Source organism: Mesoplodon bidens, assembly GCF_964165515.1.
Source record: "Mesoplodon bidens genome assembly, chromosome: 6".
NCBI lineage: Eukaryota > Metazoa > Chordata > Mammalia > Artiodactyla > Ziphiidae > Mesoplodon > Mesoplodon bidens.
The window spans coordinates 45,215,906-45,243,624 of NC_138162.1; the positions used below are offsets into that span (position 1 = coordinate 45,215,906).

The window sequence follows — 27,719 nt, forward strand, 5'->3', positions numbered from 1 at the left end:
ACGGGCATAGTTGCTCCGTGGCATGTGGGATCTTCCCAGACCAGGGCTCAAACCCATGTCCCCTGCATTGGCAGGTGGATTCTTAACCACTGCGCCACCAGGGAAGTCCTCTTATTGTTTTAATTTGCATTTTCTTGTTATGAATAAGGTTGATCAGTTTCAAGATGATGAATAAATAGGTTTCTTCTAGAAAATCACCTCAGGGACTTCCTTGGTAGTCCAGTGGTGAAGAACCCGCCTTCCAATGCAGGGGACATGGGTTCAATCCCTGGTCAGGGAACTAGGATCCAACATGCCACAGAGCAACTAAGCCCGCACACCACAACTATTGAGCTCACGTGCCTCAACAAGAGAGCCCATGTGCCGCAAACTACAGAGCCCACGTGCCCTGGAGTCCACACACCACAACAAGAGGGAGAAAACCTGCATGCCACAACTAGAGAGAAGCCCAAGCACCGCAATGAAGAGACCGCATGCTGCAACAAAAGATCCTGCATGCCACAACTAAGATGCAACGCAGCCAAAAAAATAAATAAAATTTAAGGAGAAAGAAAATCACCTGAAAACAAGGAAAATGAGAATTGAAAATTGTATCTTAGATAAAACTAGGAAACAGATATAACTCAGAATTATGGCACATGAAAAGTAGTTGGAAGGAATGTAAGTGCTCTGGCTCAGAAAATGTAGTCAAACCCAGGAAGTTCCAGAGTTCCTTTAGGGATTTATTGATGCCATCAAACATCAGGGTCACAAGATGGCTACTCTAGATGTAAGCATTAGTCCAACTTCTTATTCAAAGGCAGAAGGCGAGAGGTCATAGGTTGGGAAGCTATAAGCACGCTCTCATATCTTGTCTCTTTTAACAGAAAATGAACTCTTTCCCAGAAGACCCCCAGCAGATTTCCTCATATGTCTTATTAGTCAGAACTGGGTCCACATGTCCATCCTTAGATGGACATGTGGAAATTGGGAATCTGGAAGAGGGCATCAATTGTTTTGACATATATTATTGATTAATAAACCACTCCCAAAGTGAGTGGCTTAAAAGACAATTACAGTATTTTATTATTACCTCTCATTGTTTGGGTGATTGGGTGAGGTCAGCTAGGCAGTTTTGTTTGGGATCTGTCCACAATTGCAGACAATGCTGGTGTGGGAATCATCAGAAGACTTACTCATCTACACATCTGGTATCTGTGTTGAGAAGATAATCAGTTGGGGCTGGAACCACTGGGGCTCCTTGGGCATCTCACTCTATTTCTCTTACTCATAGTTTTCTGGACTTCCAACATGGCTACTCAGGAACTCAAGGGTACATGTTCTGAGAAAAAGACCTTGGCAGAAGCCATATTGCCTTTTATGACATAACATCAGAAGTCACACATTACTTACTCCATCTTCTGTTTGTCAAGTGAGTCACAAAAGCCTAACCAGTTTCAAGGGGAGAGGAAAGAGAATCCATCTCTTGATGGTGAAGTGACAAGTTTCAGGAAAAGCATGTCACACCGGAAATATTAACATGGCCATTTTTGACAATATACTATCCCTCAATTGGCTTTTACCAATCATGATTCATCCTGAGGAACTAGGCATATTGCAGCCCTGAGTAAAAATTAGCATTCATCATACATTGCTGGTGGGAATGTAAAATAGTACAGACACTGCTGAAAACACTTTGATGGTTCCTCAAAAAGTTAAACGTAGAATTACCATGCTACCCATCAATTCTACCCCTACATAGATACCCAAGAGAACTGAAAATAAAACCTTGTATAAAGAATGTTCATAGCAGCATTACTCATAATAGCCAAAAGGCAGAAACAACCCAGCTGTCCATCAGCTGATGAATGGATAAACAAAATGTGGTGTATCCATTAAATAGAATATTATTCAGCCATAAAAATGAAGTACTGATACATTCTACAGCATGAGTGAACCTTGAAAACATTATGTTAAGTGAAAGAGGCCAGACACAAAAGGCCACATATCATATGACTCCATTTATATTAAATGTTCAGAATTAGAAATTACATAGATATAGAAAGCAGATTAATGATTGACAGGGGCTGGGGAGACGACTGAATGGGGATTGATGCTTAATGAGTACAGGGTTTATTTTTGAGATGATTAATTTTACCTCACATTTTTTTTAATTGGGGTTCTGTTAGATAAGAAGTGGGAGAATCACTGGTTGGCAGCCAATTTCCTGTTTTATGAAGAAGAGAAAGTTTATTGGTCTAAAAAAGTCTTTATTTCTCTTTAATCTGAATTTTTTTTTTTTTGCTTAATGTAGAATTATAGGTTGACATTTTTTTCCTTCCAGCCCTTTGAAGGAGTCACTGCACTGTCTTCTGGCTTGCATAGTTTTTTATGACAAGTCAGCTATATTTGTATCTTTGTTCCACTTTATGTAATGTTTCTTTTTTTCTCAAGCTGCCTTCAAGACCTTCTCTTTGTCTTTAGTTCTCAGCAGTTCAAACATGATATCTCTAGCTGTGTTTTTAGTTATCCTGCTTAGTAGTCTCTGATCTTCTTGGATTTGTGGTTTGATATCTGTCATTAATTTTGGAAAATTCTTGGCCATTATTTCTTCAAATATTTCTTCTGTCCCATTTCCTCCCTCTCCTCCTCTTCCTCCCTCCCTCCCTCCCTCTCTCTCTCTCTCTCCCCCACCCCCGCCAACTTTCTTCCCTCCCTCCCTCTCCTGGGATGCCAATTGCATATATGTTAGACTGTTTGATATTGTCCCACAGCTCTTGGATACTCTGTTCTGTTGGGGGGTTTTTTTCCCACTTTTTTCTTTGTGTTTCAATTTGGATAATTCTATTGAATTATCTTCAGGTTCACTGATTCTTTCCGTCTCTGTGTCAAGATTACTGATGAGCCAGACAAAAGAAATCTTTATCTGTGTTACCAGGTTTTTCTAACATTTCCATTTGATTCTTTCCTAGCATTCTCATCTCTCTGCTAAAATTGACCAATCTGATCATGAACTCTGTCCACTTTTTCTACTAGATCCTTTAACCTATTAATCATAGTTCCCTTCATTTCCCTGTCTGATAATTCCAATATCTGTATCATATCTGAGTCTGATTCTGTTAATTGTTTTGTCTCTTAATAGTGTGTGATTTTTCTCTTCCTTCTTTGTATGCCTTATAATAATACTTTGTTGAAAGCTGGACATCTATTGCAAGGCAGTAAAGACTGAGGTAAATAGTTTTTATGCCTGGAAATGGGCACACCTTTCCTTCTACTAGGATTTAGTGTGAAAGATTGAATCAACCTACTCAGACACTGACTTGTGTTTGGGTTTTGTTTGTGCTATGGATACTGTCAGTGCATAACAGGCTTCAAGTTTCTCTAACATTACCTGTGTTTATGGTTGAGGCAGGTTGTCCACAGGCAATGTCTACCCCAGCCTCAGCTTTACACCTTCCCACAGTGCCTGCTCCTCAAAAAATGTCTCCCTCTATACTCTTGATGCTATTTTAGCAGTAGACTGCTGTTGCGTGTTACTTGATACTTACAAACCTCCTTGGCAGGGCAGGGGAGGCATTCTCTGTTTTTCTGATTCATCATCAGTTTAATTTTTTTTAAAGACTGGTTTATTATGTTTGATTCAAATTTGTTATATGTAGATTTTTGTTTTGAGACATGTTTTCACATTTTTAAAAAATTATGTTATTTATTTATGGCTGCATTGAGTCTTCATTGCTCTGCACGGGCTTTCTCTAGTTGTGAGTGGGGGCTACTCTTCGTTGTGGTGCGTGGGCTTACTGTTGCAGTGGCTTCTCTTGTTGCGGAGCATGGGCTCTAGGCATACGGGCTTCAGTAGTTGTGGCTCGCGGGCTCTAGAGCACAGGCTCAGTAGTTGTGGCACACGGGCTTAGTTGCTCCACAGCATGTGGGATCTTCCTGGACCAGGGATTGAACCTGTGTCCCCTGCATTGGCAGGTGGATTCTTAACCACTGCACCACCAGGGAAGTCCCTCAGCATCAGTTTTATATAGGCACTGTACCCCCCGGGTCTTACGGTTAGGGCCTCCTTTACGATCCTACCCCACCCTCTGTTGGAAGACCTCTAATGATCTGGGTCTCACAGGGGTAAGGGGTTTTTTTCCCCTTTCTCCAGATGTAGCTGGTCTTCACCAATACAAGATTTGCTACCTGATGACAGGATTTACTGCCCTTCACCCAGTGGCTTAAGGCTTTGGTTCTATAGGGAAGATAGAGGAGAAGGATCTGGGTAGGGCTTGATGCCTTTCCCTGCAGTGGCTGTCCTTCCTTTCCCACAGGCCTGTATACCACAAGGGAAACTTTCTCAGGACTTGCACGCTGCCCCGATCTTTCTTGTGAACACATAGTAAGGTCCATGGAGAAGAGTCTGCAAATGAGTGTGAATTGCCCTTGTACTTGTGGCTCCCAGAGTTTCTGTATTCTCACACTGGCCTATATTTGGCATTTAGTGATTCCTTAAAACTTATAGCTGAATTCTTACTAGCTTGATGGTGTCCGGGGATGGAGTCAGCCCCAAACAAGCAAGTGCATCTGTGCTATATCTCCTTGGAGGCACCTGTCTTTCCTAAGATTAAGATTAGATTGCCCTGGAACATCAGCTCTCTGATAAATTCCAAAAAGTTATGAATTTGCAGATTGTCTTGTGATTTTTTTGTTGTTGTAATAGCGGAAGCAATGCTATTTCCAGCTTCCCTTTGTCCTAAGCAGAATGCAAAAACCCCCGAGAAACTGTTTTATAGTTAAATCTGTTACATGTACTTGAATGCAATTCATAACTAATACAAGTACCAACTAGCAACATTACTCAAAAATAAATTCTAAATGGAGCAAAGGTGTAAGCATAAAGAAATAAAACCGTGAGTACCTAAAGAATTGGGGAGAACTTCTATAACTTCAGAGAGCGCAACCTTTCTAAGTTTTCTTAAAACACAGAAGCCATAAGACAAAATATTAAGGCTAATAAATTTGACTACATAAAATGCAAAATTTTCTGCATGGCAAAAAAAATCATCATTAACATCAAATAACAAAAAAATATTTGCAGAGGGCGGAGATCAAGATGGCAGAATAGAAGGACGTGGAGCTCACCTTCTCCCACAAATACACAAAAAATACATCTACACGTGGAACAATTCTCACAGAATACCTACTGAACATTGGCAGAAGACCTCATACAACCAAATCTGCAAGAAAGATCACCACGTAACCGGGTAGGACAAAAGGAAAAAAAGGAATTGGTACAAGACCTGCGCCCCTGGAAGGGACCTGTAAAAGGGGAAAGGTTCCCTCACTGGGAACCCCCTTCACTGGCTGGGAGATCAACCAGGACAGATAGGGAGCTTCAAAGGCTCAGAGGAGAGTGCAGCAGCTGGCTTGCGGCAGGCAGAACAGAGAGAGACCAGCACAGACAGTCCCAGCCACCTCGCTGCACTCCCCAGCCCGAAACACACGTCTGCTGGTGTGCATTGGGGAGTGGGTGCTGAAACTTGGGCTTCAGCATACGGACCTGGGGAGAGGACTGGGGTTGGCTGCGTGGAGAGGGTCTGAAGGGACTGGAGTGTGGTCCAGGCCACAACCAGGGATGTGCACAGTATGGAGCCCAGGTCCTGCATAGAAGTCGCATTGTTAACAGGCATGCAAAGGGAGGGGCAGGGCCCCCGCCCTAGTAACCTCACTCTCTGCGTGTTCACAGTGGGCGAGGGTCCACCTCTCCGAGCTGTGGGAGCACACAAGCACCAGCAGGCTTCCCACACACAGAATCGGGGCTGAAATCTGAGCCAATTCCCAGTGGCTGTGCGACTTTTGCAGATTTGCGCCACCAGCGGCTTTGTAAGTGCAGGGGCTGCAGAACATTCAAGAAGATTACTGGTGCTCCCGTGGCTGGAGCAGGTCCAGCATTAGCAGTGGCAGGCTTTGTGGGCCTGCACACACAGAGGCAGGGCTGGGGTCTGGGCTGATTCCTGTAGTTCCCATGGCAAGTCCAGGTGTACAGCTACAAGAGATCTAGGTGCTGGACGTCAGCGGATCTGCACCGGCAGCTTTGTGAGCACAGCGCCTGAGGGACATCTAGGCAGATTGCCAGCATTCAAGGTGGGGCCAAGGACAGTGCCAACAACAGTGTACTTTGTGAGCACACAAAACAAGTGACAGGCGACACCACAGAGTGCACTTCCTAGTGGACAGCTCCTGCAAAGGAATACTCAGTGGCTCCTCTCCCAGTGGGAGCGCTCCAGTCCCACCTACCTCATACTGCAGCTTAGAACCAGATCTGGGGGCTTCTACTCCCACAGCTAGGGAGCAGACCCTGCCCCCGACAGGGATGTGACAACCACAGAGCAAAGAGGAGGCCCAATTCAACATCTGGTGCAGGCTGTGGTTCACCAATACCAATCACACCCCCTATCAAGGGGATAACAGCCAGCACACACTGAGGAAAGCTGTGGAAGGCATCCATACTAAAAATAGCCCTCACACCAAAAACATTAGACTTATGCAGGCTACACAAAGATGCTCCCACATAAAAACAGCCCTTACCACAGTAGATAACTGTTTCTCCTAAATTCATAGTCAGAGAAATATAAGTAAAATGAAGAAGCAGAGAAACCACTCCCAATTAAAAGATAAAGAGAATTCCCCTGAAAGAACAAACAATGAAACAGACCTCTCCAGTCTATTAGACCCCAAGTTCAAAAAGGAGGTAATAAAAATACTGAAGGAATTAAGAAAGTCTATCGATAGAAATGCAGATGACTGTAACAAGGAATTAGAAACTACAAAGATGAGCCAATCAAAATTAGAAAACTCACTTGCCAAGATGAAAACCCAGCTAAAGGCAATAAATAGCAAACTAAATAGTGCAGAAGAACGAATAAGTGATCTGGAAGACAGATTAATAGAAATCACCCAATCAAAACAGCAAATAGAAAGACAATTTTTTAAATGAAAGCAATATACGAGACTTAAGGGATGATATACAGCAAGCCAATCTACACATGATAGGGATCCCAGAAGGAGAAGGAAGAGAAAAATGGATCAAAAATATATTTGAAGAAATTATGGCTGAAAACTTCCCAAATCTAAAGAAGGAAACAGATACCCAGGTACAGGAAACACAGAGGGTCCCAAACAAGATGAACCCAGACACATCTACACCAAGATGTATTATAATAAAAATGGCAAAAGTTAAAGAGAAGCAAGAGAAAAGCAAAATGTTAATCACAAGGGAACCCCCATAAGTCTATTAGCTGATTTCTCTACAGAACATTTCAGGCCAGAAGGGAGTGGCAAGATATATTCAAAGTCCTGAAAGAGAAAAATCTGCAACCTAGTATACCCAGCAAGATTATCATTTAGAATAGAAGGAGAGATAAAGAATTTTTCAGACAAGCAAAAACTAAAAGTATACAGCAATACTAAACCTATCCTAAAAGAAATATTGAAAGGTCTTCTCTAAATAGAAAAGAAGCAAGAATCTATAAGAAAGAGAAAATCACAATAGGAAAAAAAATCACTTAAAAGAAGATGTGAAAGGGAACACTCTTGCACTGCTGGTGGGAATGTGAATTGGTACAGCCACTATGGAGAACAATATGGAGGTTCCTTAAAAAACTAAAAATAGAACTACCATATGACCCAGCAATCCCACTACTGGGCATATACCCTGAGAAAACCATACTTCAAAAAGAGTCATGTACCAAAATGTTCATTGCAGCTCTATTTACAATAGCCCGGAGATGGAAACAACCTAAGTGTCCATCATTGGATGAATGGATAAAGAAGATGTGGCACATATATACAATGGAACATTACTCAGCCATAAAAAGAAATGAAATTGAGCTATTTGTAATGAGGTGGATAGACCTAGAGTCTGTCATACAGAGTGAAGTAAGTCAGAAAGAGAAAGAAAAATACCGTATGCTAACACATATATATGGAATTTAAGAAAAAAAAATGTCATGAAGAACCTAGGGGTAAGACAGGAATAAAGACACAGACCTACTAGAGAATGGACTTGAGGATATGGGGAGGGGGAAGGGTAAGCTGTGACAAAGTGAGAGAGAGGCATGGACATATATACACTAACAAACGTAAGGTAGATAGCTAGTGGGAAGCAGCTGCATAGCACAGGGAGATCAGCTCGGTGCTTTGTGACCGCCTGGAGGGGTGGGATAGGGAGGATGGGAGGGAGGGAGACGCAAGAGGGAAGAGATATGGCAACAGATGTATATGTATAACTGATTCACTTTGTTATAAAGCAGAAACTAATAAAAAAATAAAATAAAATAAAAATAAAAATTCAAAAAAAAAGATGTGGTATATATATATACACACACACACACACACACACACAATGGAATATTACTCAGCCATTAAAAAAGAGTGAAATAATGCCATTTACAGCAACATGGTTGGACCTAGACATTATCATACGAAGTATGTCAGACAGAGAATGACAAATACCATATGATATCACTTATATCAGCAGCCCCCAACCTTTTTGGCACCAGGGACCGGTTTTGTGGCAGACAATTTTTCCACGGCCCACTGGTGGGGGTGGGGGGGAGGGTTCAGGCGGTAATGCGAGCAATGGGGAGTGATGGGGCGTGACAGGTGATCTCTAGAGAATGGGGATGGACTCTCAAGAGATGTTGTGTACACCCTTTAATCCCCAGAACACAGAATTCCCAAAAGGATCTCCTTTTCTACAGTTTAGAAATACTGAATACCAGGCTGTGGCCTAAGCCCCAAAAGAGAATGACTCCAGGTTCTACCTGGTGATGTTCCTGGTGCTGCCCCATCAGCTAACCATTGGCTCCCCCATCTGCCTGGTTCCTTCTCCTAGTTCAGCTTCTCAACACAGGTCAGCAGGGAACTCACCCACCTCCCAGTCTCTCAAGGCCCTGTGCTTCCAGCTGTTGTCTGAGACCTTGCCCAATAAGCCCCAGGCCCTCAGCCCAGCCCACCATAACTTGCCAAATGGCATTTCCCTAGGAAAAAAAAAAAAAAAGTATATGAGTAAACACCCAGCAGATGCAGGCCTCAGGGTTTACAGGACTAGGGGAGGGCAGGCACAGTCTCCAGGCCACACACTTGCGAAGAGGCAGATGTCACTTCATCAGTAACAAACAGTTGCCATGTTTCCCTCCCAGCCAGGGCTGGCTTCCTCAGGAGGGGAGCGTGCGGCAGCTCCTTTGTGCAGATTCCTGCTGCCAAACCTGCGATGCCATAGCTCTAGAGATTCAGCAGGTGGTGGTGGGTGAGAACACCCTGATCTCCCCCACTTCAAGGAGGCCGTCGCAGGGCTGCTCTTACCTAGAGATTTTGTCCACGTCTAAAGTGTCTTCTGAGCAGAGTCTGGAGCATCGTTCCCCACACTCCAAAGACCTTTCACTTCCATCTGCAACCCTCACAGTGTCAGAGAAATCCTTAACCCAGTCAGCTGCCCAGTCAACTGGTGCAGCCAGCATCTGTGATTACTGGGCTGAACACCTCAAGCTAAGGCAGGGATTTCAAGTACCAGAGGTGCCCAAGGGCCCAGAGACTATGTTTTCTTCAAGGTTTGAGGAAGCTAAGATTTCAGTGAACCTGCAGATGATGCAGAGCAACCCCAACATTGTCTATGGGAACCAAGGCCAGCAGCCCTTGAATCCTCAGGTTTCTCTGCTGACCCTGAACCAAGAAATCACAACCTTGACACATGCTATGGCCTTACATATGGTCACTGTCCTCCCTGCCCACCTGTTATTCCTCAGTACTGAAGTCTGGAGCCTTCTTGAGGTACATGTAAAAGGACTGATGCACTTCCAGAGGTGGGGGCTCCCCAGACGTGTGGAAGAGTCCCTGAGGCAGCTTATACCAGATCTGCCATTATTTTACCACCCTGTACATAACCAACCAGTTTCTTTCATCCAGAATACTTCTCAGTTCTCTATTGAGAAATTTGGGACCGTTTCATACCAGAACTGGGGTTCATATATGGCCGGCCAGCCCAGCCAGGTCTTCTGGGTTTCTAAATGGTCCATTATGGACCCAGAACAAAGACACTACTACCAGCAAATCCCAGACAATATGGCTCTAGCCTTGCCCTCTCCAGCCCTTAAAGAATTAAGTGGCCTTTATCTAATGCCTGGGCAACAGACTAACGACTCAGTGGGCCATGTGCAGCTGAAATACAGCCAGCTATTCTGTGGCCTCCCTTCTCTGCACAGTGAGTCCCGGGTTGACACTTTCTTGGGTTCTCAAGGCCTCTCCATGAACAGGAGCATGTCCAAGTCCCCCTTGAAGGATCCTTTTCTCTTCAAGGAGCTTTCCTTCCTCCCTCTGATGCCTAAAACTCTACCCCAGTCAGCTCCACCCTCTTCTCCATCTTCCCCATATTGGATTGCTCCACCTGAGCACCAACAAGCTCAGATCAATATCCCGTTTCTGACCCTGGATGAGTGTGAAGCCTTGGAGTGGCACCTGCTGCAGAGGCAGCTCCAGCTTCAGTGGGGCTTACCAGATGTTTTCCAGAGAAATCAGCACACCCAGAGCCCCATGCAGTATAAGCCCTGTGACAAAGCCCAGTCTTCTGAGACTGTAAAAACTTCCTGGTCAGGGCAGCCCATCTCAGTCCTCACAAGGGAACTACTCTTCTTCCCAGAGCATGCCAGGAGGCTGCTGGAATTCCACCTCCAGAGACAGTTGATTCACCATCGCTGGGGCCTGCCCCAGAAGATCCAGCAGTCCATCCATTTGCTCCTGTCCTCTGCTGATGAGCAGACTCTCTCCTGGAGCAGCACAGCCCTAGACAATCTGAACGTCCCCCAACCTACAGCTCTAGAGGGCATTGGCGTTGGCAACCCATTCCCAGACGTCAAGGACCCAGTGTGTCAGTCCCTGTGCTGCACTTGTTTGACCAGGCCAAGGCAATACTGCAGAGCCACATCGACTCCAAATGTGGGCAGATTCACCAAGGCAAGGTTCCTGTGTGCGTATGTGGCTCCTGGGAATGCAGAATTCCTGGGGGCCTGGAAGTGGCTCCCTTTACCTGCACCCCAGAAAGCAAGCCCCTAGAACTACAGGCAGCAAATGATCCAGACAAACAAAAGAAAATTACACCCTGGATGCCAACGGCCCTTGACCAGCAGCAGCAAGCCTCACCAGATGCTATAACTGAACATCCTAAGCTGCCCCAAGCCCTGTCCGAGGGAGCCATTGAAAAACTGGAGACAACTTTACGGCACAAGTATCTGGCCTTCTTGTCAGGAATGTCTGCTCTTTATTATGTGGCTCTCTCCATGACCATGGCCCCAGCAATAACTTCCCAAGCTATGAAAACAGAGATGGTGCCTGGCCTGTCAAATTCCCAGTAGAACCTCTGACTCAGATAACCTTACCTGAAGAGCAGGGTCTAAGTCCTGGGCCAGGCTTTCAAGATGCCAATGAGACTTGTGCACACATTGCAGGTGAATTCCAGGCTGAAATGCAGATGGAAGGAATAATCAAGATGGTGCCTCTAGAAAGCCAGACAGAGCCTGCGAAGCCCTACTCACTCGGGGAACCCATCTTGGCCAAGTTAAATTTCCATCTGAGAAAGAAGATCCTAGAGATACAATTGGGAATTCCCCTAAAGGCAAGGGAGTCCAGGGAACAAACTGTAGCAATGCCAGAGAACATATGGAGACAGGAGTCTCTTGGGAGTCTAAACAACTACGGAAAAACACTGCTCCACGAACTCCCCATCCCACCAGATATGCCACATGCCCTGGATCCAGAATGGCTCCACCTCAAACAACAACTGGCCACTGAGTTAAAGGCAGTGCTTCAGAAACAGAAGCAACCCAGTTCCAGGGCAGTACCCCATGATTCTGTCCACTGGGCCTCCAAGATCTCACAACCCAGTGGGGACATGACAGAGACCCAGGTGCTTTGTGTTCAGCTGGAGGCCAGTGTGAACAACCCCAGTCTAGAGGAGCCCCAAAGCTCTGACAAGAGCAAGGACTCAGCCTAAGACCCCACACTGGCAGAAAAGAGAGACAAGCCAGGCAAACCCAAAATGGCAGGGGACCACGGAGAAGGGGATGCCGGGTTTGCAGTCTTCTCCACAAGAGAAAAAAAGCCACTCTGCTGAAGCCCAGAGGCCATAAGGGATGCTTCTGAACAGGACACCCTGCAGCCCCTGGCAACAGAGACATCGCTATCACCTTGGTGCTCCCTGTCAGCACAGTCCCCAGCATCACCCTCAGCTTAAATTCCCAGAGGTACCTCCTGGAGTCCCTGAGGGGAAAGACCCTGAGAAGAATGACCTGCAAGACAGTCAAGCCAAGCTCAATGTCATCTTCAAACCAGCAAGGGTTCCTGAGAATGTCCAGCCTGTGGTGCCCCAGGCATCATAGGGCCAGCCTTTCCTGGGCCAACTCATTCCAGGTAAGCCATTGCAGGGCCAAACTCTACAAGGTCAGGTTTTGCAGGGGCAGATGATGCCAGGCTATACTCACAAGAGACACAGCCTTCCAGAATCTGGCTTGAGAAATAAGATGAAATCTTTTCTACACTGTATTAACCCCAAAACAAAAGGCAAAGGGCATGAGGAATCCATGTCCTCCACATGTGAGAAAGTGGCTAACACAAGAAAAGAAAATGTAACAAAGAGCCTGGCTCCAGCCAAAAGTCCCAAGGGGCGAACTAAGACAGAGGAGGCAAGAGGGGACCCAAAGGCCCAATTTCTGCCTACTGAGAAGCAGGTGGGCCTGGCCTTCTTGGATGGTCCCCATTCCCCAGACAGTAAGCTCTGGCACCGCTCCCATTCCCATCAACTCCACTCTGCCTCAGTCCTGGGCATCCTCCGTCGCTGCCCTCAGCACTGTCCTCAAGTGGCTTGTGCCATCCAACCAGGGGACCCACCCTCACTCTCACCTCTCACCTTGGATGGAAACATTGGTCTGCTCGAGAAGACCCAGAGCATTCGAAAGACTCTGTAGTCTCCTCAACGTCTGCATCCCTTGAAGAGGAGTGCTACTGTCGTTTTCATTAATGTACAGGTGGGCAGAGTGCCACCCAAAATATACTCAATATCTCTAAGCAGAGAGGTGTCTGTCTGCTCCTTCTCTCTACTGTGGTGTGTTCAGGGAAGGCATAAGGGAGGTAAATGTCCTTCTTATCTAGGGAAGGAGTTTTAACTCACACTTAAGCTGGGTAGCACTCCACACAACAACCCCCCCTCACTGGACTGTGGATAAAGGAACTGGAGCAGAGAAGGAAGGTCCTTGTCTAAGGTACATTGAAGGTAAAGGTCAGGCTTGACTTCTATTATGGCGTCCTTGGGCCCAGAGGAGCAATGTGGACATGAGGATAGTACTGCCAAGAAGGAGTGGCCAGGAATCCCACAGGCAAAATTCACTGATGACTTCTATATATGCCCACAATCTGGAGGGGAGTGCCAGGTTTCCTCCCTTGAGGAGGTGCTTTGTGTTTACCAACAGCATATAGCTAACATGACTAACGTCAAAAGCAAATGGTAGAGGGCTTCCCTGGTGGTGCAGTGGTTGAGAGTCTGCCTGCCGATGCAGGGGACACGGGTTCGTGCCCCGGTCCGGGAAGGTCCCACATGCCACGGAGCAGCTGGGCCCGTGAGCCATGGCCGCTGAGCCTGCGCGTCCGGAGCCTGTGCTCCGCAACGGGAGAGGCCACAACAGTGAGAGGCCTGCGTACCGCAAAAAAAAAAAAAAAAAAAAGAGCAAATGGTAGAATCTCCCCTTTCTGCTCCCTGTTTGTTATTGGTTAGATCTTTCTGGAGAACTCACCTAGGAGGCTGCTGTAGCTCTCTTGCCTAAATCCCACTTCCACTGCCTAACAGCTGTATGGAATGAATGACACCTGGAATGAAGATCACAGTAGGACATGGAGAGCGGCTTGTCCCCCACCCCCAAGGGTAGGCAGGGACAGAAGCAGAGAGGAAGACCATGTAAATGGGGGTCTGAGTCCCTGAGATAGAAGCTGACATGTTCCTGGGACTTCCCTGGTGGGCCAGTGGGTAAGACTCTGCGCTTCCAATGCAGGGGACCCAGGTTCAATCCCTGGTCGGGGAAGTAGATCCCGCATGCTGCAAGTAAGAGTCTGCAGGCCGCAAATAAGAAGTCCGCATGTCACAACTAAGAAACCCGCATGCTGCCACGAATGTCCCGTGTGCTGCGACTAAGATCAGCACAGCCAGAATAAATAAATAAATAATTTTTAAAAAGAAGCTGACATGTTCCTGAAGAAGCCATGATAATAGAAAAGGCTGGTTTGCTATGTACTCAAAAGAAGTTGAGCCAGGAAGCCAACCCGATACCCAAGTGCTTTTAGAGGATGGAGAGGAATAAACCGAGTTTTAGTCTGTTGTCCATCGTGTGATGAAAAGCAGTGAGTTGAGCCTTATTGTCCAAAGGCAATGCAAATTAATTCAAAATTCCTGAACACTCACCCTCCACCCAACAAACCTGTTTCCCAATGTCAGGGATTGGTGTAACTATAAATCCATGTTTTTGCTCAGCCCAAACATGAAGTCAGTCACTGTGTTCTAATCTCGATATATCTCAATTTTGCCCTCTTTCTCCTGTGTTTACTGCCTCTGCTTGTTAGGTTTCTCATCCATAGGTAGTTCATTCTTGCCTGAGTAATACAATAGTGTGTTATATCCCCAGGACTTAGGATAGCGGCTGGTGCATAATAATACCTTAATAGTACTTGAATCCAAAGTCGGGGCTGGGGAGGCAGACAAATCATTACATTCATATGATGAGTGCTATGGAATAGGGAATACTGCCACATGATTACTGGGGTACTCAGCTGATGAGGACCCCAGAAGGGTCACCATAAAAAGAATCTTGATTATGCTGTACACCTTAAACTTATACAGTGCCGAATGTCAATTATATCTCAAAACTGGAAGAAAGGAGAATTCCCTGGTGGTCCAGTGGTTAGGACTCCACACTTGCACTGCAGAGGGCACAGGTTCAATCCTTGGTCAGGGAACTAAGATCCCACAAGCCGCTCGGCGTGGCCAAAAAAAACTGGAAGAAAAAAACTTAAAAAAAAAAAAAAACAACCTTGAGAAGTGTCTTATATTCAATTAAAATATTTGCTTACTTACTATATGCAAGGTACTACAGTAAACACAACAAAGACACAAGACTTAAACCATAGAGTTCATGATTTGATGTGATAGACAGTCTCACCTGCCCAAATTGTCTAGTCAACATAAATACTTGAATGTCCAAAATTCACCTCTATAGAACAGTGAACCCCTGATTCCCTATTCCAACCATCATCTAATTACACATCCATGCTCCAGTCACAGTATTCACAACATCAGTTAATAGCAACTCCATCTTTCCAGTTTTCTGAACAAAAACATTGGTGTCATCCTTCACATTCTTTTTCTAACCATCCACATCCAATCCATCCTGTTGTCTCTACCTTATGAAATGAATTCAGAACATGACCACTTCTCACTCTCTCTGCTGCTATGATTACTGCAGTAGTATCAGACTAATCCCCCAGCTTCTGCCTGAGACCATACTTCCAACAGTCTTTTCTCAACAAAGAAGCTTGATGGTCCTCAGGGAAGGTCCTGGCTGTAGATGATTAGATAGAAAGATAGATTACATAATGATGATGATGATGATGATGATGATGATGATGATGATGATGAAGAAATGGAGGAAGGGGTGAGGGAGGGGAGGGGAAAAATGAGGGGGAGGGGAGGGGGAGGAGAAGAATTAGGAGAATAAGAATAAGATAGATAGTGGGAACAGATGTATATGTATGACTGATTCACTTTGTTATAAAGCAGAAACTAATTAAAAAAATAAATAAATAAACTTTAAAAAAAAAAAAAGAATAAGATAGATAGATAGATAGATAGATAAATGGAGATGTAAAACCATGAGACTGGATAAGATCACCAAGGCAATGACTGCAAATGAAGAACAGATCTAGGACCAGGCTTTGGGACACCCCAACATTAAGAAATTGGAGAAAAAAGTGGGAACCAATAAGCAGAGACTGAGAAGTAGTAGCCAGTTAGGCAGGAGGAAAACCAGGAGAGTGTGGCATACTGGAAGCCAAGAGAGGAAGGTGTTTCAAGAAGAAAGTGATCAACTGCATGAAAAGTTACCAATCTGCCAAGTAAGATGAGGACTCAGAGTTGGTCATTAGATTTAACAACACAGAGATCATTCATAGCCTTGAGAAGAATAGACTAAGGTCAGAGATGGAGGTAAAGGCATAACTGGAGTGGATCCAAGACAGAGAGGAAGAGCAACTGGTGATAGCAAGTGTAATCAACTGCTTTAGGGAGCTCTGTTCCACAGAGGGGCAGAAAAATGAGGAGATAGCAACAAGAGGGCTTTTTAAAGGTAGGAGATACAGCATGTTGGATGTTGATGAAAAAGATCCAGTCAAGAGGAATAAACTGATGATGCAGCAGAGAAAGGGGGAACTGCTAGAGCAATGTCATGGTGCGGAAGTAACGGAATAGGAGTGAGTCCCCAGGTTCAGGGGTTGGCCTTGGCTAAAATCGGTAATCAGTAATGAGGAGGGACTTTGTGTATCATGAAAAGAACGGTTTCCCTACAATTAAGAGAACAGGGCAGGGCTTCCCTGGTGGCGCAGCGGTTAAGAATCCGCCTGCCAGTGCAGGGGACACGGGTTCATTTCCTGGTCCGGGAAGATCCCACGTGCCACGGAGCAACTAAGCCCATGCGCCACAACTTCGGAGCCTGCGCTCTAGAGCCCGTGAGCCTCAACTACTGAAGCCCGCATGCCTAGAGCCTGTGCTCCACAAAAAGAGAAGCCACGGAGATGAGAAACCCGTGAACCACAATGAAGACCCAACTCGGCCAAAAATAAAGAAAGAAAGAAATTTGAGAAAAAAAAAAAGAGAACAGGGCAAATACCTAAAGGGATGAATGAGGAACTGGGAAGGATCGTGGCTAGGGGGAGTGCTGATACAGAGAGTCAAAGCCAGAGATGAAGAGGAATGCTGGAAGTTACCATGGCAAGAGGTCTTTTTAGGGCCTAAGAAGTCAGTAACAGCATGTGAGCCCAGGTGGGCAAAAAAAAAAATAGTTGAAGTTGGTGATCACATGTGTGAAGAGGGTGTTCTTGGAATATAGGGGGAGAGATGTCAGAAAAAGCTCTAGTTGCACAGAGCAAGAAGAGGATGGGGCTTGAGACTGGGAAAGAGGGCAGGTATGGCATCCTAGTGTCCATCCAGAGACTGGGGATGTCTGAGGGTAGGAAGCAGAGAGACAAAGAGGCTGCCCTGAGTGGATGGAAGGGACCTCTGTTTTGGACACTTCATTTCTCTCAGAAGGTGGCACGTCTGCATTTCCACCTTCTGACCTACCACAGAGGAGCCAAAAGCTGAAATAAGGGCAGGAAGTGCTGTAGCTTCCTCGTGGTGTGGTATGGCAGACTGTGGGATGCCCCTGCCTCACTGATTCCTAAGGAAATCCAGGATGGCTCCACATACCATCAACCCAGGAGGTGGGGCAGGACTCTTCCTCTGATAGGACCCAGCACTTAGCACAATGTGTCCTGTTAGCAGAATGCAGAAAAGCCAGGATGCGGACAAGCATGACTGTGTCCCTCCTCTGAAGGGTGATCCTGTGCCTAACAGATGGGAGTTCAGGCCCTGCTGTGGCCCCCCAAGGTGAGGAGGCACAAGGCCCAGGCCTGCTGAGCCACACCCTCCACTGTTTTCCCAAAGCATCCCCAAAGATCATAGGAGGTCTTGTGGCAGGCACATCCTCCATGACTGGTGGGAGCTGGGCAGAGAGCCACAGAGCAAGGAGAGGAGAGGGAGGCCCGGAATGAAGGGAGTTGACTCAGAAGGGTCACAGCAGTGTCACGTCACGTGGGAAGCTGAGGTTAATGTGCACACATCCTGGCTTAGGTGGAGCGGGTCCTTCCCATGTATCCTACCTGCCACGTGCCAGCATTGGCTGATGCTGCTGACCAAGTTCTGCAACAAAGGGCTAGGGGCAGAGAGATGAGCTGGAACCAAGACCTTCAGGATTCTCAGTTCTCAGCAAAATCAAGAGCTGAGAGAAGACAGGGTCAGAGCCTATGATTCATGCAGGATGTTGTAGAGGGATGAAGCCTTGCTCATCCCATCCTATAACCCTAGCCCAGGCCTCACCTTCCAGCTCCCCCTCAGCTCAAGAAGTAAAATCAGAATGAAAGCTCTCACGGCAGGGCACAAAATCAGGTATTCGCTACTCCAGAATTGCTGCTAGATGCTAGGGATATAGCAATGCTTGCTTGGGAACTTTGGAGCTCGCCTCTGCCCTCTGAGATACCATGCTGTCGTGGCAAATGGCTCTGACCTTCTGGAGCCCTTCTCCTGGGCTCTGCAGAGAGCATTTCAGAATTCTACAGAGAGCACTTCAGGCAACCGAGTTCCTGCTGTGCGGGAGAATGGCTTCTCCACAAAATCACTTCTCTTGTCAAACACCAAGTCCCAGCAAATAGGGACCGGGGCTGCTTTGTTATTGTACCTCCTCACTGCAGCCCACGCAGAGAGGGCAACGACCACAGGATGCGCACAGGAGCAAACCCCAAGGCGATGCTGCTTCCTGCACCTGCGAGAGGGGCGGAGCCTCTGCTCCTCACCATTCGTCCAAAGCCTGCTGCTCCACCTGCTCCAGACACAGGCCTGGGCTGTCACAGAATGAAGGACAAGAGTGGTTCCTGTGTCTACGGCAGGGGCAGGAAATAAGGGAGGACAGCCGTGAGTGTGGGTGGGGAGATGAGGAATGAGTAAGGTGCTGGGGGATGCAGAGGACCAGATGCCTAACGGGGCTTGTGGAGGACTGTCCATTCCCATGCGCACAGACAGTGAGGCCAGGACCCTGAATACTTGATCTGGATGAGAGCATGGGGAGGAAAGAGGGGGCCTGAAGGACATCTCTGTTTCCAGAAGGAGGGGTGCATGCTGCCAACTGCCCCCCCTTTCCCGCCTTGTCCCACTCCTCCACTGTAACTTCTCTGGGCCCACAGCCGGGCAAAGAGCGTATCGGGGGCTTTCCAGAGTGTATCATTCCCAAGCTCAAGCCCCACACAGAGGCCTCAGGGGCAGGGCCCTGGGCAGGCAGCCGGACACATGGGAATCCAGAGAGTGGGAAGAGAAAGGAAGCCAATCTCTTGCAGTAAATAGTGCTGGCAGCTGGGGCGCATCAGGGGAGAGGGTCAGGGGAAAGTGAGAGGCCAGAGCAGAGTCTCACACACAGTCAAGGACACATGCGTACAGACACCTAGCCACACAGACACATACACAGGAGGACATAAAGTCAACAATGCCACTCAGAAGCTAACTCAGAGTGCCCAGAGACATGTTCAGGAAACACACCTACATAGATTCATGAATACCCTGAGTCAGACATGCCCCAGCAGACTCTGGCACCACACACATGCAGACAGACACAGCCCATCTTGCAGGCCCACAAACACAAATGCATTCCCAATCCATCCTTCCCAGCCTTTCTCCCCGATAAAACTTCTAGGCCACCTCAGGCCAGGCCTGTTTATCCACCTCTAAACTCTGGTTTGTCATTTCTGTCCCATTGCCTGTCCTTTAATAAGGACAGTCTTGCATCCACGCGCACACCCCTGGTCTCAACAACTTGGCTGTGTGCTTTTAAAGGAACATAAAGGTCAGCAAGTGAGTCCCCTGCCCTCTTCAGCAGCCCCGTCCTTCACCTACACTCCCATCCCTACCCCCGGGAGCGTCCCCAGTTTACTGCAGGCTCCAGACCCTCAGTCTCTCTGATGCAGCAGAAACAGAATCTAAAGGAAGAGTAAACCAGACAGACCTACTCTGTCAAATTCCCCCTCAGGAAACTGTGAAGAACCAGCTCCTGACTCCTCAGGAAGGAGCCCTTGATACAGGGCATGACCACGTGGGTCGTCGCACCTAAACTCAACTCCAACCGCATTCACAAACAACTCTAAAACCAGTCTTTCAAGTGAGACCCTCAGAATAACTGTACCTCATAAAGGTAATGCTGGTGGGTATTACCCAAAAAATGTCTACATGGCCAGTTAAGTTCAGGATAGAAAACTGTAATGTTCCCTCTCCCCAGGAGCTACATGCCTACTTCCTTCTAGTCGATCGCAGCCTCAGGGATCATATAGCCATTTATAACTCTCAAGTGCAGAAGGCCAGAAAATGTCCAAAACCTCTCATCTAAACCAGATCAATATCACACAATATGTATAAGGTTAAGTCCCTCTCCAGACTATCTTAGAAGCTTAAAACTGACCCCCAACACAAAATTTATCTCCTTGACCCATTTTGATCCCAATTTTAAACTCAAACAGTACCCTACTCCAACCCTAACACAATCCTAATCTAAGATGCACTAGCTCTTTTTTTTTTTTTAAGATCGAGTTAGCTTTACTGAACAGCTCATGAATTGGGCAGCATCCCATTTAGCAAGTAGGGGGGAGCTTTAAAAGGCTATAGAAAAAGAGAGGTTTTCAAGAGTATGACAAGGAAGTCAAAAACAAAAAAAGATTATTTCAGGGTTAAGTAATCTATCTATAGGGGATGAAGGAGATCTATGTGCCAGGTTACCTCATCTTCCTTTGGGGGATGGAAAGGATTACCTCACTGGTGCGGACCAGAAATTTCCACACTGATCAGTTTGGATTACATTCTTGGAGAAGGTTGTAACTTCAATAAGGTCAGGCATTAAGTCTTCCTTTTAGCACAAGTGACTCCATTTTGGGCCTGTCATTTCTTTTTTAACAGGGAAATGGTGCCAGATCAACTCAGATAAGACACCCCTACTCCACCCACACTTCAGAGTGCTGGAGAAGAAAGCAGACTTTTATAGAACCTTTCAATTCTCACCATGTAGATAAGCAGATTCTCCAGCTACTATAGGTGAGATCTACAAGATGCACTAGCTCTTATCAACAGGAACCATAAACCCAATTCCAAATCCTACTTTAACATCACCGTGATTCCAGCCCTATGCTTACCACTACCTACCTCCAATCCATAACCACTATGTTAGTGCTGTTCCAAGCAAGGCCCTAAGTCTAACCCTGTCCCTAGGTAGCCACACATTGAGTAACGTGTGCAACTACACTGGGCACACAAATATCACACACTTATGAAGGTAATGGGTCATCTGCAGTCCAGGAAAACAGTAGCTCCCTCAGTAACAGCTGCACAGTCATCAGCGCAGCTTGTCCCTGGCGGGCTCAGTGCTCAACGGGGAACCCAGGAGCACCAAAGCACCCAGGCCCTTTGACCCTTGTTACACATACAAGTGTACAGGGGCCCAGCTCACCCCCAAGCCCTGTTCTAGCCCAGCTTCTGAGCTGAAATTCCTGCCATACCCCTCCCCGGCTCCTGCCTGCCAAGCTGGGAGCATCTGTTGCCCTGAAAGCCCCACCAGCCAGGAACAAATGGGCCTGGGGCCTGGAGCTGAAGGAAATGTGGCCTCTTCCCAATGTGGGCAATTCCAGACTCCTGCAACACCCACACCTAGGACCTCTACCCCAGAGCCTGGCCCAGGTGCCCGTCCTAAAGAGCTAGTGGGTCTGCCGACACTGGGGATGAGTAGGGGTGGATTAGCACACCTCCTCTCCCCGGCTCCAGGGTCTCAATCTGGCATTAGGGTGTGTTCACTCTGCGCTCATCAGCAGAGGTAAAGCTGAAGGGAGCCACGTGCACCTCCCTCACCTCTCACCCTCGGCACCAGGACCTCCGCTGTAGCATTCCTCTGTACCTCGGCCCCCGCAGAGACTGTCAAACACTACCTAGGCTCTCTCAAGAGTTCACACCAAGCCAAAGCCTTCACCCAACAGACTGGAACACTTAGGTGGATACTCACAGGTCAGATGTGTAGCCATCGAGTCTCTGCGTCCCCTTCCTTACCGTCTACATCCAGGCTGGCCTGAGGACCAAGAGAGGGGCTTGGTTCAGGGCTACAAGCTCCAGACCCCTACACCAAACTTAAGGTTCAGGTGGGACTGTGAGGTGAGATGAGCCCAAGCCAGCAACCGAGGGCAGAGGAATGGCTGGATGACAGACCTGGGGCCCCAGAGAAGGATAAGGATAACAACCCCTATCACCATCTCCGGTCCTTCCCTGGGGACTGCATCTACACCTAAGCTCCACTTCCTTCCAGGTTCTCTTGGTGCCTCTCTCTCCTGCCCCCACCTCAGACACCTGCACCCTAGTGTATGGCAGGGATTTCCTGTCATCTTCTTGCTCTGAGAGTAGCTATTTCCAGCCCTGACTTTATGTCCAGCCAGGTATCTACCTATGGCAAAGTCCCCACTCTTTCCTTCCCTTCCTTTAGGGCCCCTAAGTTAGGTTCTAAGCCCCAGGAGCAAGTAAGGAGGTCCCAATGCCTCCAGTATGGAACATCCCCCTGAGGCCGGCCTACCACTACAGGCTCAAGTTCAGAAGTAGGGACTTAGGGTAGATCCTAGGAAGAGCTTCCCAAATTGAGGAAAGGCAGTTGAGGATGGGACCTAAAGGGGCTGTGGACACCATCTAACAAACAAGAGGCCCTAAAGATGGCATAAACAAGGGGAATGGGGCAGTATGTCCTGGGAAAGAGAGGGAACCTAAGATTTTAGAAGAGGAAACTTCATAGTCCCCAGCTCTTCCCTGTCATGTTCTCCCTCTTTCCACAAGCTGTGCCAGGGCAGAAAGTCCTCCCCTCAGGAAGATTGGGGGTACATCAGCCCAGCTTCCTCTTCCCCCAGACCACCTTTGTTCCCTTCCACTGGCTCTGTGCCCATCTGGAATTTGGGATGGGGAGCCAAATAGGCCCAGGTGGCTCTCCCAGCCCCACCCTACCAAATTCTTGGAAGTACCTGGACAGCTTGGTAAAAATACAGATAAATATATACAGCTTGGTAAAAATACAGATCCTTTGGTCCTATTCTGAGATTCTGTTTAAGATGGTCTGGGGTGGTGCCTCTAATTCTGTATTTTTAATAAGCTCCTTGAGTGATTCTGAAGCACAGCCGAGTTTGGAAACAGTGTAAACAATCTAATATGATATGACTCTGGAATCATATACATGTCCCCCCAAGCCCATGCTATCCCACCTCTCTGGGAACCCTGCAGAGACAGGCTGCTCACTACTTACTTAGCCACTTCCACAAAAGGTAGGGCAAGTGTGGAAGGGGAGGCTTTAGAGATGGGAATTAAAAGCTTTCTCATGCCAGGATTTGCCATAAGACCAGGTAAAAGACGCAAGAAATCTTATCTACTTGTTTTTTCCCGGTCCTGTTCCAGGAATGCCAGCCTCTTGCCAACTGGGGCTCTGCCCTGCTTAAGGTCTCAGCCTGTTGTAAAACCGCAGACTCAATATCTCAATTATCTCTCTTCTAATTCACTCAGATTCCAGCCCCTCTGTTCTGTGGGCCTTGGGAAGGCCCATACCACATCCTCATCCCCATCCTAACAATATCCCCATCTCCAATCTCCATCCCCTCTGCATCCCATCCTTCCCCAACAGCAACACCCTTATTATGGGCACAATCTTTCTATCACTATCTTGTACCTGGCCCATGCTGTCCTGACTGCATCCCTCCCAATCTGTCCTCTCTATATCTCCCTATGGTCTCCCATTTCCATAAAGCTGGGGTGAGCCTGTGGGTGAGGGGCACGCTGGGTTTAGCACTCTGGGAACCAGATGGATTTTCCAGTCCTAATCTGGTGATCACAACTCTGAGGTTCTACACTGGTTTTAAACATAGATTCTAAGTCAGGACCTGATGATCCTCACACACTACACCCCAGCATAAATTCCAAATGGAGGGCTTCCCTGGTAGCACAGTGGTTAAGAATCCGCCTGCCAATGCAGGGGACACAGGTTCAAGCCCTGATCCAGGAAGATCCCACATGCCGCAGAGCAACTAAGCCTGTGCGTCACAACAACTGAGCCTGCACTCTAAAGCCCACGAGCCACAACTACTGAGCCCACGTGCCACAACTATTGAAGCCTGTGTACCTAGAGCCCATGCTCCGCAACAAAAGAAGCTACCACAATGAGAAGTCCATGCACCACAACAAAGAGTAGCCCCCACTCGCTGCAACTAAAACTAAAGAAAGCCTGTGCAGCAACAAAGACCCAATGAAGCCAAAAATAAATAAATAAATAAATGTTTAAAAATTCCAAATGGATAAAAGATTTAAAATGTTAGAAATTAAATACAGGAATGACAGCATGCAAAATGTCAGACTAGAAAGCTCTAGGGTCAGTCCCTCCACGGAAGCAACCACTGAGCTGAAAAGAGCAATTGGAATCACCTATTTCAGAATTCTGGAACCTAACTGGGCACATAACAATCAGGGGAGTGCTTGATGAAGGCAGAGGATGTTGATCTTTCATAAGAGAACATCATGCATGAACTAGCTACTAGTCAATGCTGTGGGGACAGCAGCCAACATTCCCGGAGTGGCTGGCTGGCGGCAGAGAACCTTGTCCTCCAAATATTGGGGAGTTTACACTTTGGTTGGTCTGGGGGTTCCCAGAGAGATAGGTGCAGATGCTTGCCTTGGTTTTAGCCCTCTTGGGCTGCAGTAGCTTCCACAGTGGCATATATCAGAATATTTAAGGGGACATAACTCTTTTGTGGGAGACGGGGAGAGAAATCTTTATCAGGTCATTGGCTGACCACAGAAGTAAGAGAACAGAAACCTCAGGGACCACACACAACAAAGAATACACTTGGCAAAACTTATTTGGAAAAGTCAAAATGGACAGCTACAGCCCTCAACAAGTAAATATCTGAAACCCCTAAGGAGTGGAAGAATCAGATTTCCAAAGACACCACATTTTAATACTCAGAATGTATAGTTCTCAACAAAAAATTAACAAAGCATACAAAGAAACAGAGAAGTATGACCCATGCACAGGAAAAAACAGAATTTGACAAAAACCATCCCTAAGGAAGCCCACACATTGGACATACTAGATGAAGACTTTAAATTAACTGTCTTAAATATGCTCAAAGAGCTGAAGGAAACCATGGGCAAACAACTAAATTCTAGAGCCAAAAATACAATAACCAAAGTGAAAAAATTCACTGAGGGAGTTCAGCAACAAATTTGAGAAGGCAGAAGAAAGAATCAGCATACATGAAGATAAGGCAATTAAAGTTATTGAGTCTGAGGAGCAGGATAAAAAGATAAAGAAAAACGAACAAAGTCTGAGAGACCTATGGGATATCATCTAACATACCTCACCACAGGAGTCCCATGAGAGAGAGAACAGAGCAGAAAAAAGTTTTTGAAGAAATAATGGCTGAAAACATCCCAAATCTGATGAAGGCATGAATTACATATCCAAGAAGTTTAAAAAATTCTAAGCAGAATAAACTCAAAGAGATCCATACCAAAACACATTACAGTCAATTTGTTGAAACCCAAAGATAATCTTGAAATTTTGAAAGCAGCAAGAGGGAAGTGACTCACTAAGTACAAGGTATTCTCAGTAATATTAACAGTTGATTTCTTCTCTGAAACTATGGAGGCCAGAAAGCAGTGGGATGATATATTTAAAATCTTGAAAGAAAAAACTATCAAACAAGAATTCTGTAACTGGAAAAACCATCCTTCAAGAATTAAGGAAAAATTAAGACATTTCCAGATAAACAAAAGTACAGGAAGTTCATTACCAGTAGACTTGCCTATGAGAAAGGCTAAAGGGAATCCTTCAGGATGAAAGGGCAGGACAATAAAGGGTAACTTGAAGTAATACAAAAAAATAAAGACCTCTGGCAAAGATAACCACATAGGTAAATATAAAAGATAGTATATTATATTTTTGGTTTATAACTCCTCTTTTTTTCCTTTGAGAATTGAAAGGCAAAAATAATAATTATAAATTGATGTTAATGGGTACACAATATATAAAGATGTAATCTGTGACAATAACTATATAAAGGAGGTAGAACTAAGATGTATAGGAGCAGAGTACTATTTGTTTGTACTATTGGAACAAAGTTGGTATTATTCAAACTAGATTATTATAAGTTTAAGATGTTAATTGTAATCTCCAAGGTAACTACTAAGAAAATAACTTAAAAATATACAGAAAAGGAAAAAGAAGGGAATCAAAATGGTACACTAAAAAAATCAACTGAATACAAAGAAAGGCAGTAATGGAGGAAATGAGGAACAAAATCATATAAGACATACAGAAAACAAATAGCTAAATGACAGAAATAAATCCTTCCTTATAAGTGATTTAAATAAATGAGTCATGAGTATGAAATATACAGTGTCAATATAATCAATAATTATGTAATATTTTGTATGGTGACAGATGGTAACTAGACTTATTGTGGTGATCATTTTGAAATGTATAGAAATAGTTCCTGCACCAGGAACTAACATAGTGTTTTAGGTCAGTTGTAATTCAAAAACAAACTCATAGAAAAAGAGACTGGATTTGTGGTTACCAGAGGTGGGGGTGTGGGAAGGGGAAATTGGATGAGGGTATTCAAAAGATACAAAATTTCAGTTATAAGTACTAGGGATGTGATGTACAACATAATTATATTAATTATAATTATAATTAATTATAATTATATTAATTATGTTGTACATCACATAACTGCATAACACTACTATATGTTGTATATGAAAGTTGTTAAGAGTAAATCCTAAGAGTTCTCATCACAAAGAAAAAAATTTTTTTCTATTTCTTTAATTTTGTATCTATATGAGATGATGGGTATCCACTAAACTATTTGTGGTAATCATTTCATGATGTATGTAAGTCAAATCATTATGCTGTACACCTTAAATGTATACAGTGCTATATGTCAATTATATCTCAATGAAACTGGAAGAAAAAAATAAACAACATGAAAAAATAAAGCAAATGAGTTCAACTCTCTAATTAAAAGGCAGAGATTATCAGAATGGATAAAAAAAAAGCATGATCCATCTATATGCAATCTACAAGAGACTAACTTGAGATACAAATACAGAGCTTTAAAGTAAAAGGATGGAAAAAAATATCCCATGCAACTAGTGACCAAAAGAGAGCTGTGGTAGCTATATTACTGTCAGACAAAATACGCTTTTTGTCAAAAAAGGTTGTAAGAGACCAAAAGGACATTATATATTGATAAAATGTTTGATACAGCAAGATACAACAATTATAAACAACTGACAGCCAAGCCTCATAATATATAAAGCAAAAATTGACAGAATCAAAGAGGAGAGTTGACAGTTCTACAATAATAGTTTTAGAATTTAATATCTCACTTTCAATAATGGATAGAATAACCAGACAGAAGATCAAGAAGGAAATACAGAACTTGAGCAACGCTATAAATGAATTAGACCTAATAGATATACACACCAAAAACACTCTGCCCAACAACAGGAGAATATGTATTCTTCTGAAGTTCACATGTAACATTCTCTAGGATAGGCCATATGATAGGCCACAAAACAAGTCTAAATAAAATTTTAAGACTGAAATCATACAGAGTATCTTTTCTGATCACAACAGAATAAAACTAGATATCAGTAACAAAAGGAAAAGTGAAAAATTCAGAAATATATGGAAACTGAACAACACACTCAAACGATGCTTCAAAGAAGAAATCACAAGGCAAATTAGAAAATACTCTGAGACAAACGAAAACAAAAACATAATATACCAAAACTTTTGAGATCC

At 45.3% G+C, this 27,719-nt stretch overlaps 3 protein-coding genes across 3 annotated transcripts in view; 1 reads left to right on the top strand and 2 right to left on the bottom strand.

The window, feature by feature from the left end:
• Window positions 1-27,719, bottom strand: part of LOC308618776 (uncharacterized protein) — a gene marked incomplete at its 5' end in the record, with an annotated part of 106,785 nt that overhangs the window by 65,091 nt on the left and 13,975 nt on the right. Inside the window, one exon of the mRNA XM_081237053.1 lies at window positions 21,894-21,956. Coding sequence (XP_081093179.1) covers window positions 21,934-21,956 — 23 coding nt within the window. The 3' untranslated portion in view covers window positions 21,894-21,933. The remainder of the gene's footprint in view (window positions 1-21,893; window positions 21,957-27,719) is intronic.
• LOC308618645 (uncharacterized protein) overlaps window positions 1-27,719 on the bottom strand; it is a 129,414-nt gene that overhangs the window by 61,694 nt on the left and 40,001 nt on the right. The gene's annotated exons all lie outside the window — the stretch shown is intronic.
• On the top strand, window positions 8,280-12,980 carry LOC308618775 (protein SPATA31F1-like; the record flags this gene model as incomplete). Its single annotated transcript, XM_081237052.1, is given in 8 exon segments — window positions 8,280-9,270; window positions 9,370-10,881; window positions 10,884-11,349; window positions 11,352-12,007; window positions 12,011-12,112; window positions 12,114-12,143; window positions 12,147-12,392; window positions 12,396-12,980. Coding segments are annotated over 8 exon segments (3,819 nt in total). The 5' UTR covers window positions 8,280-9,048.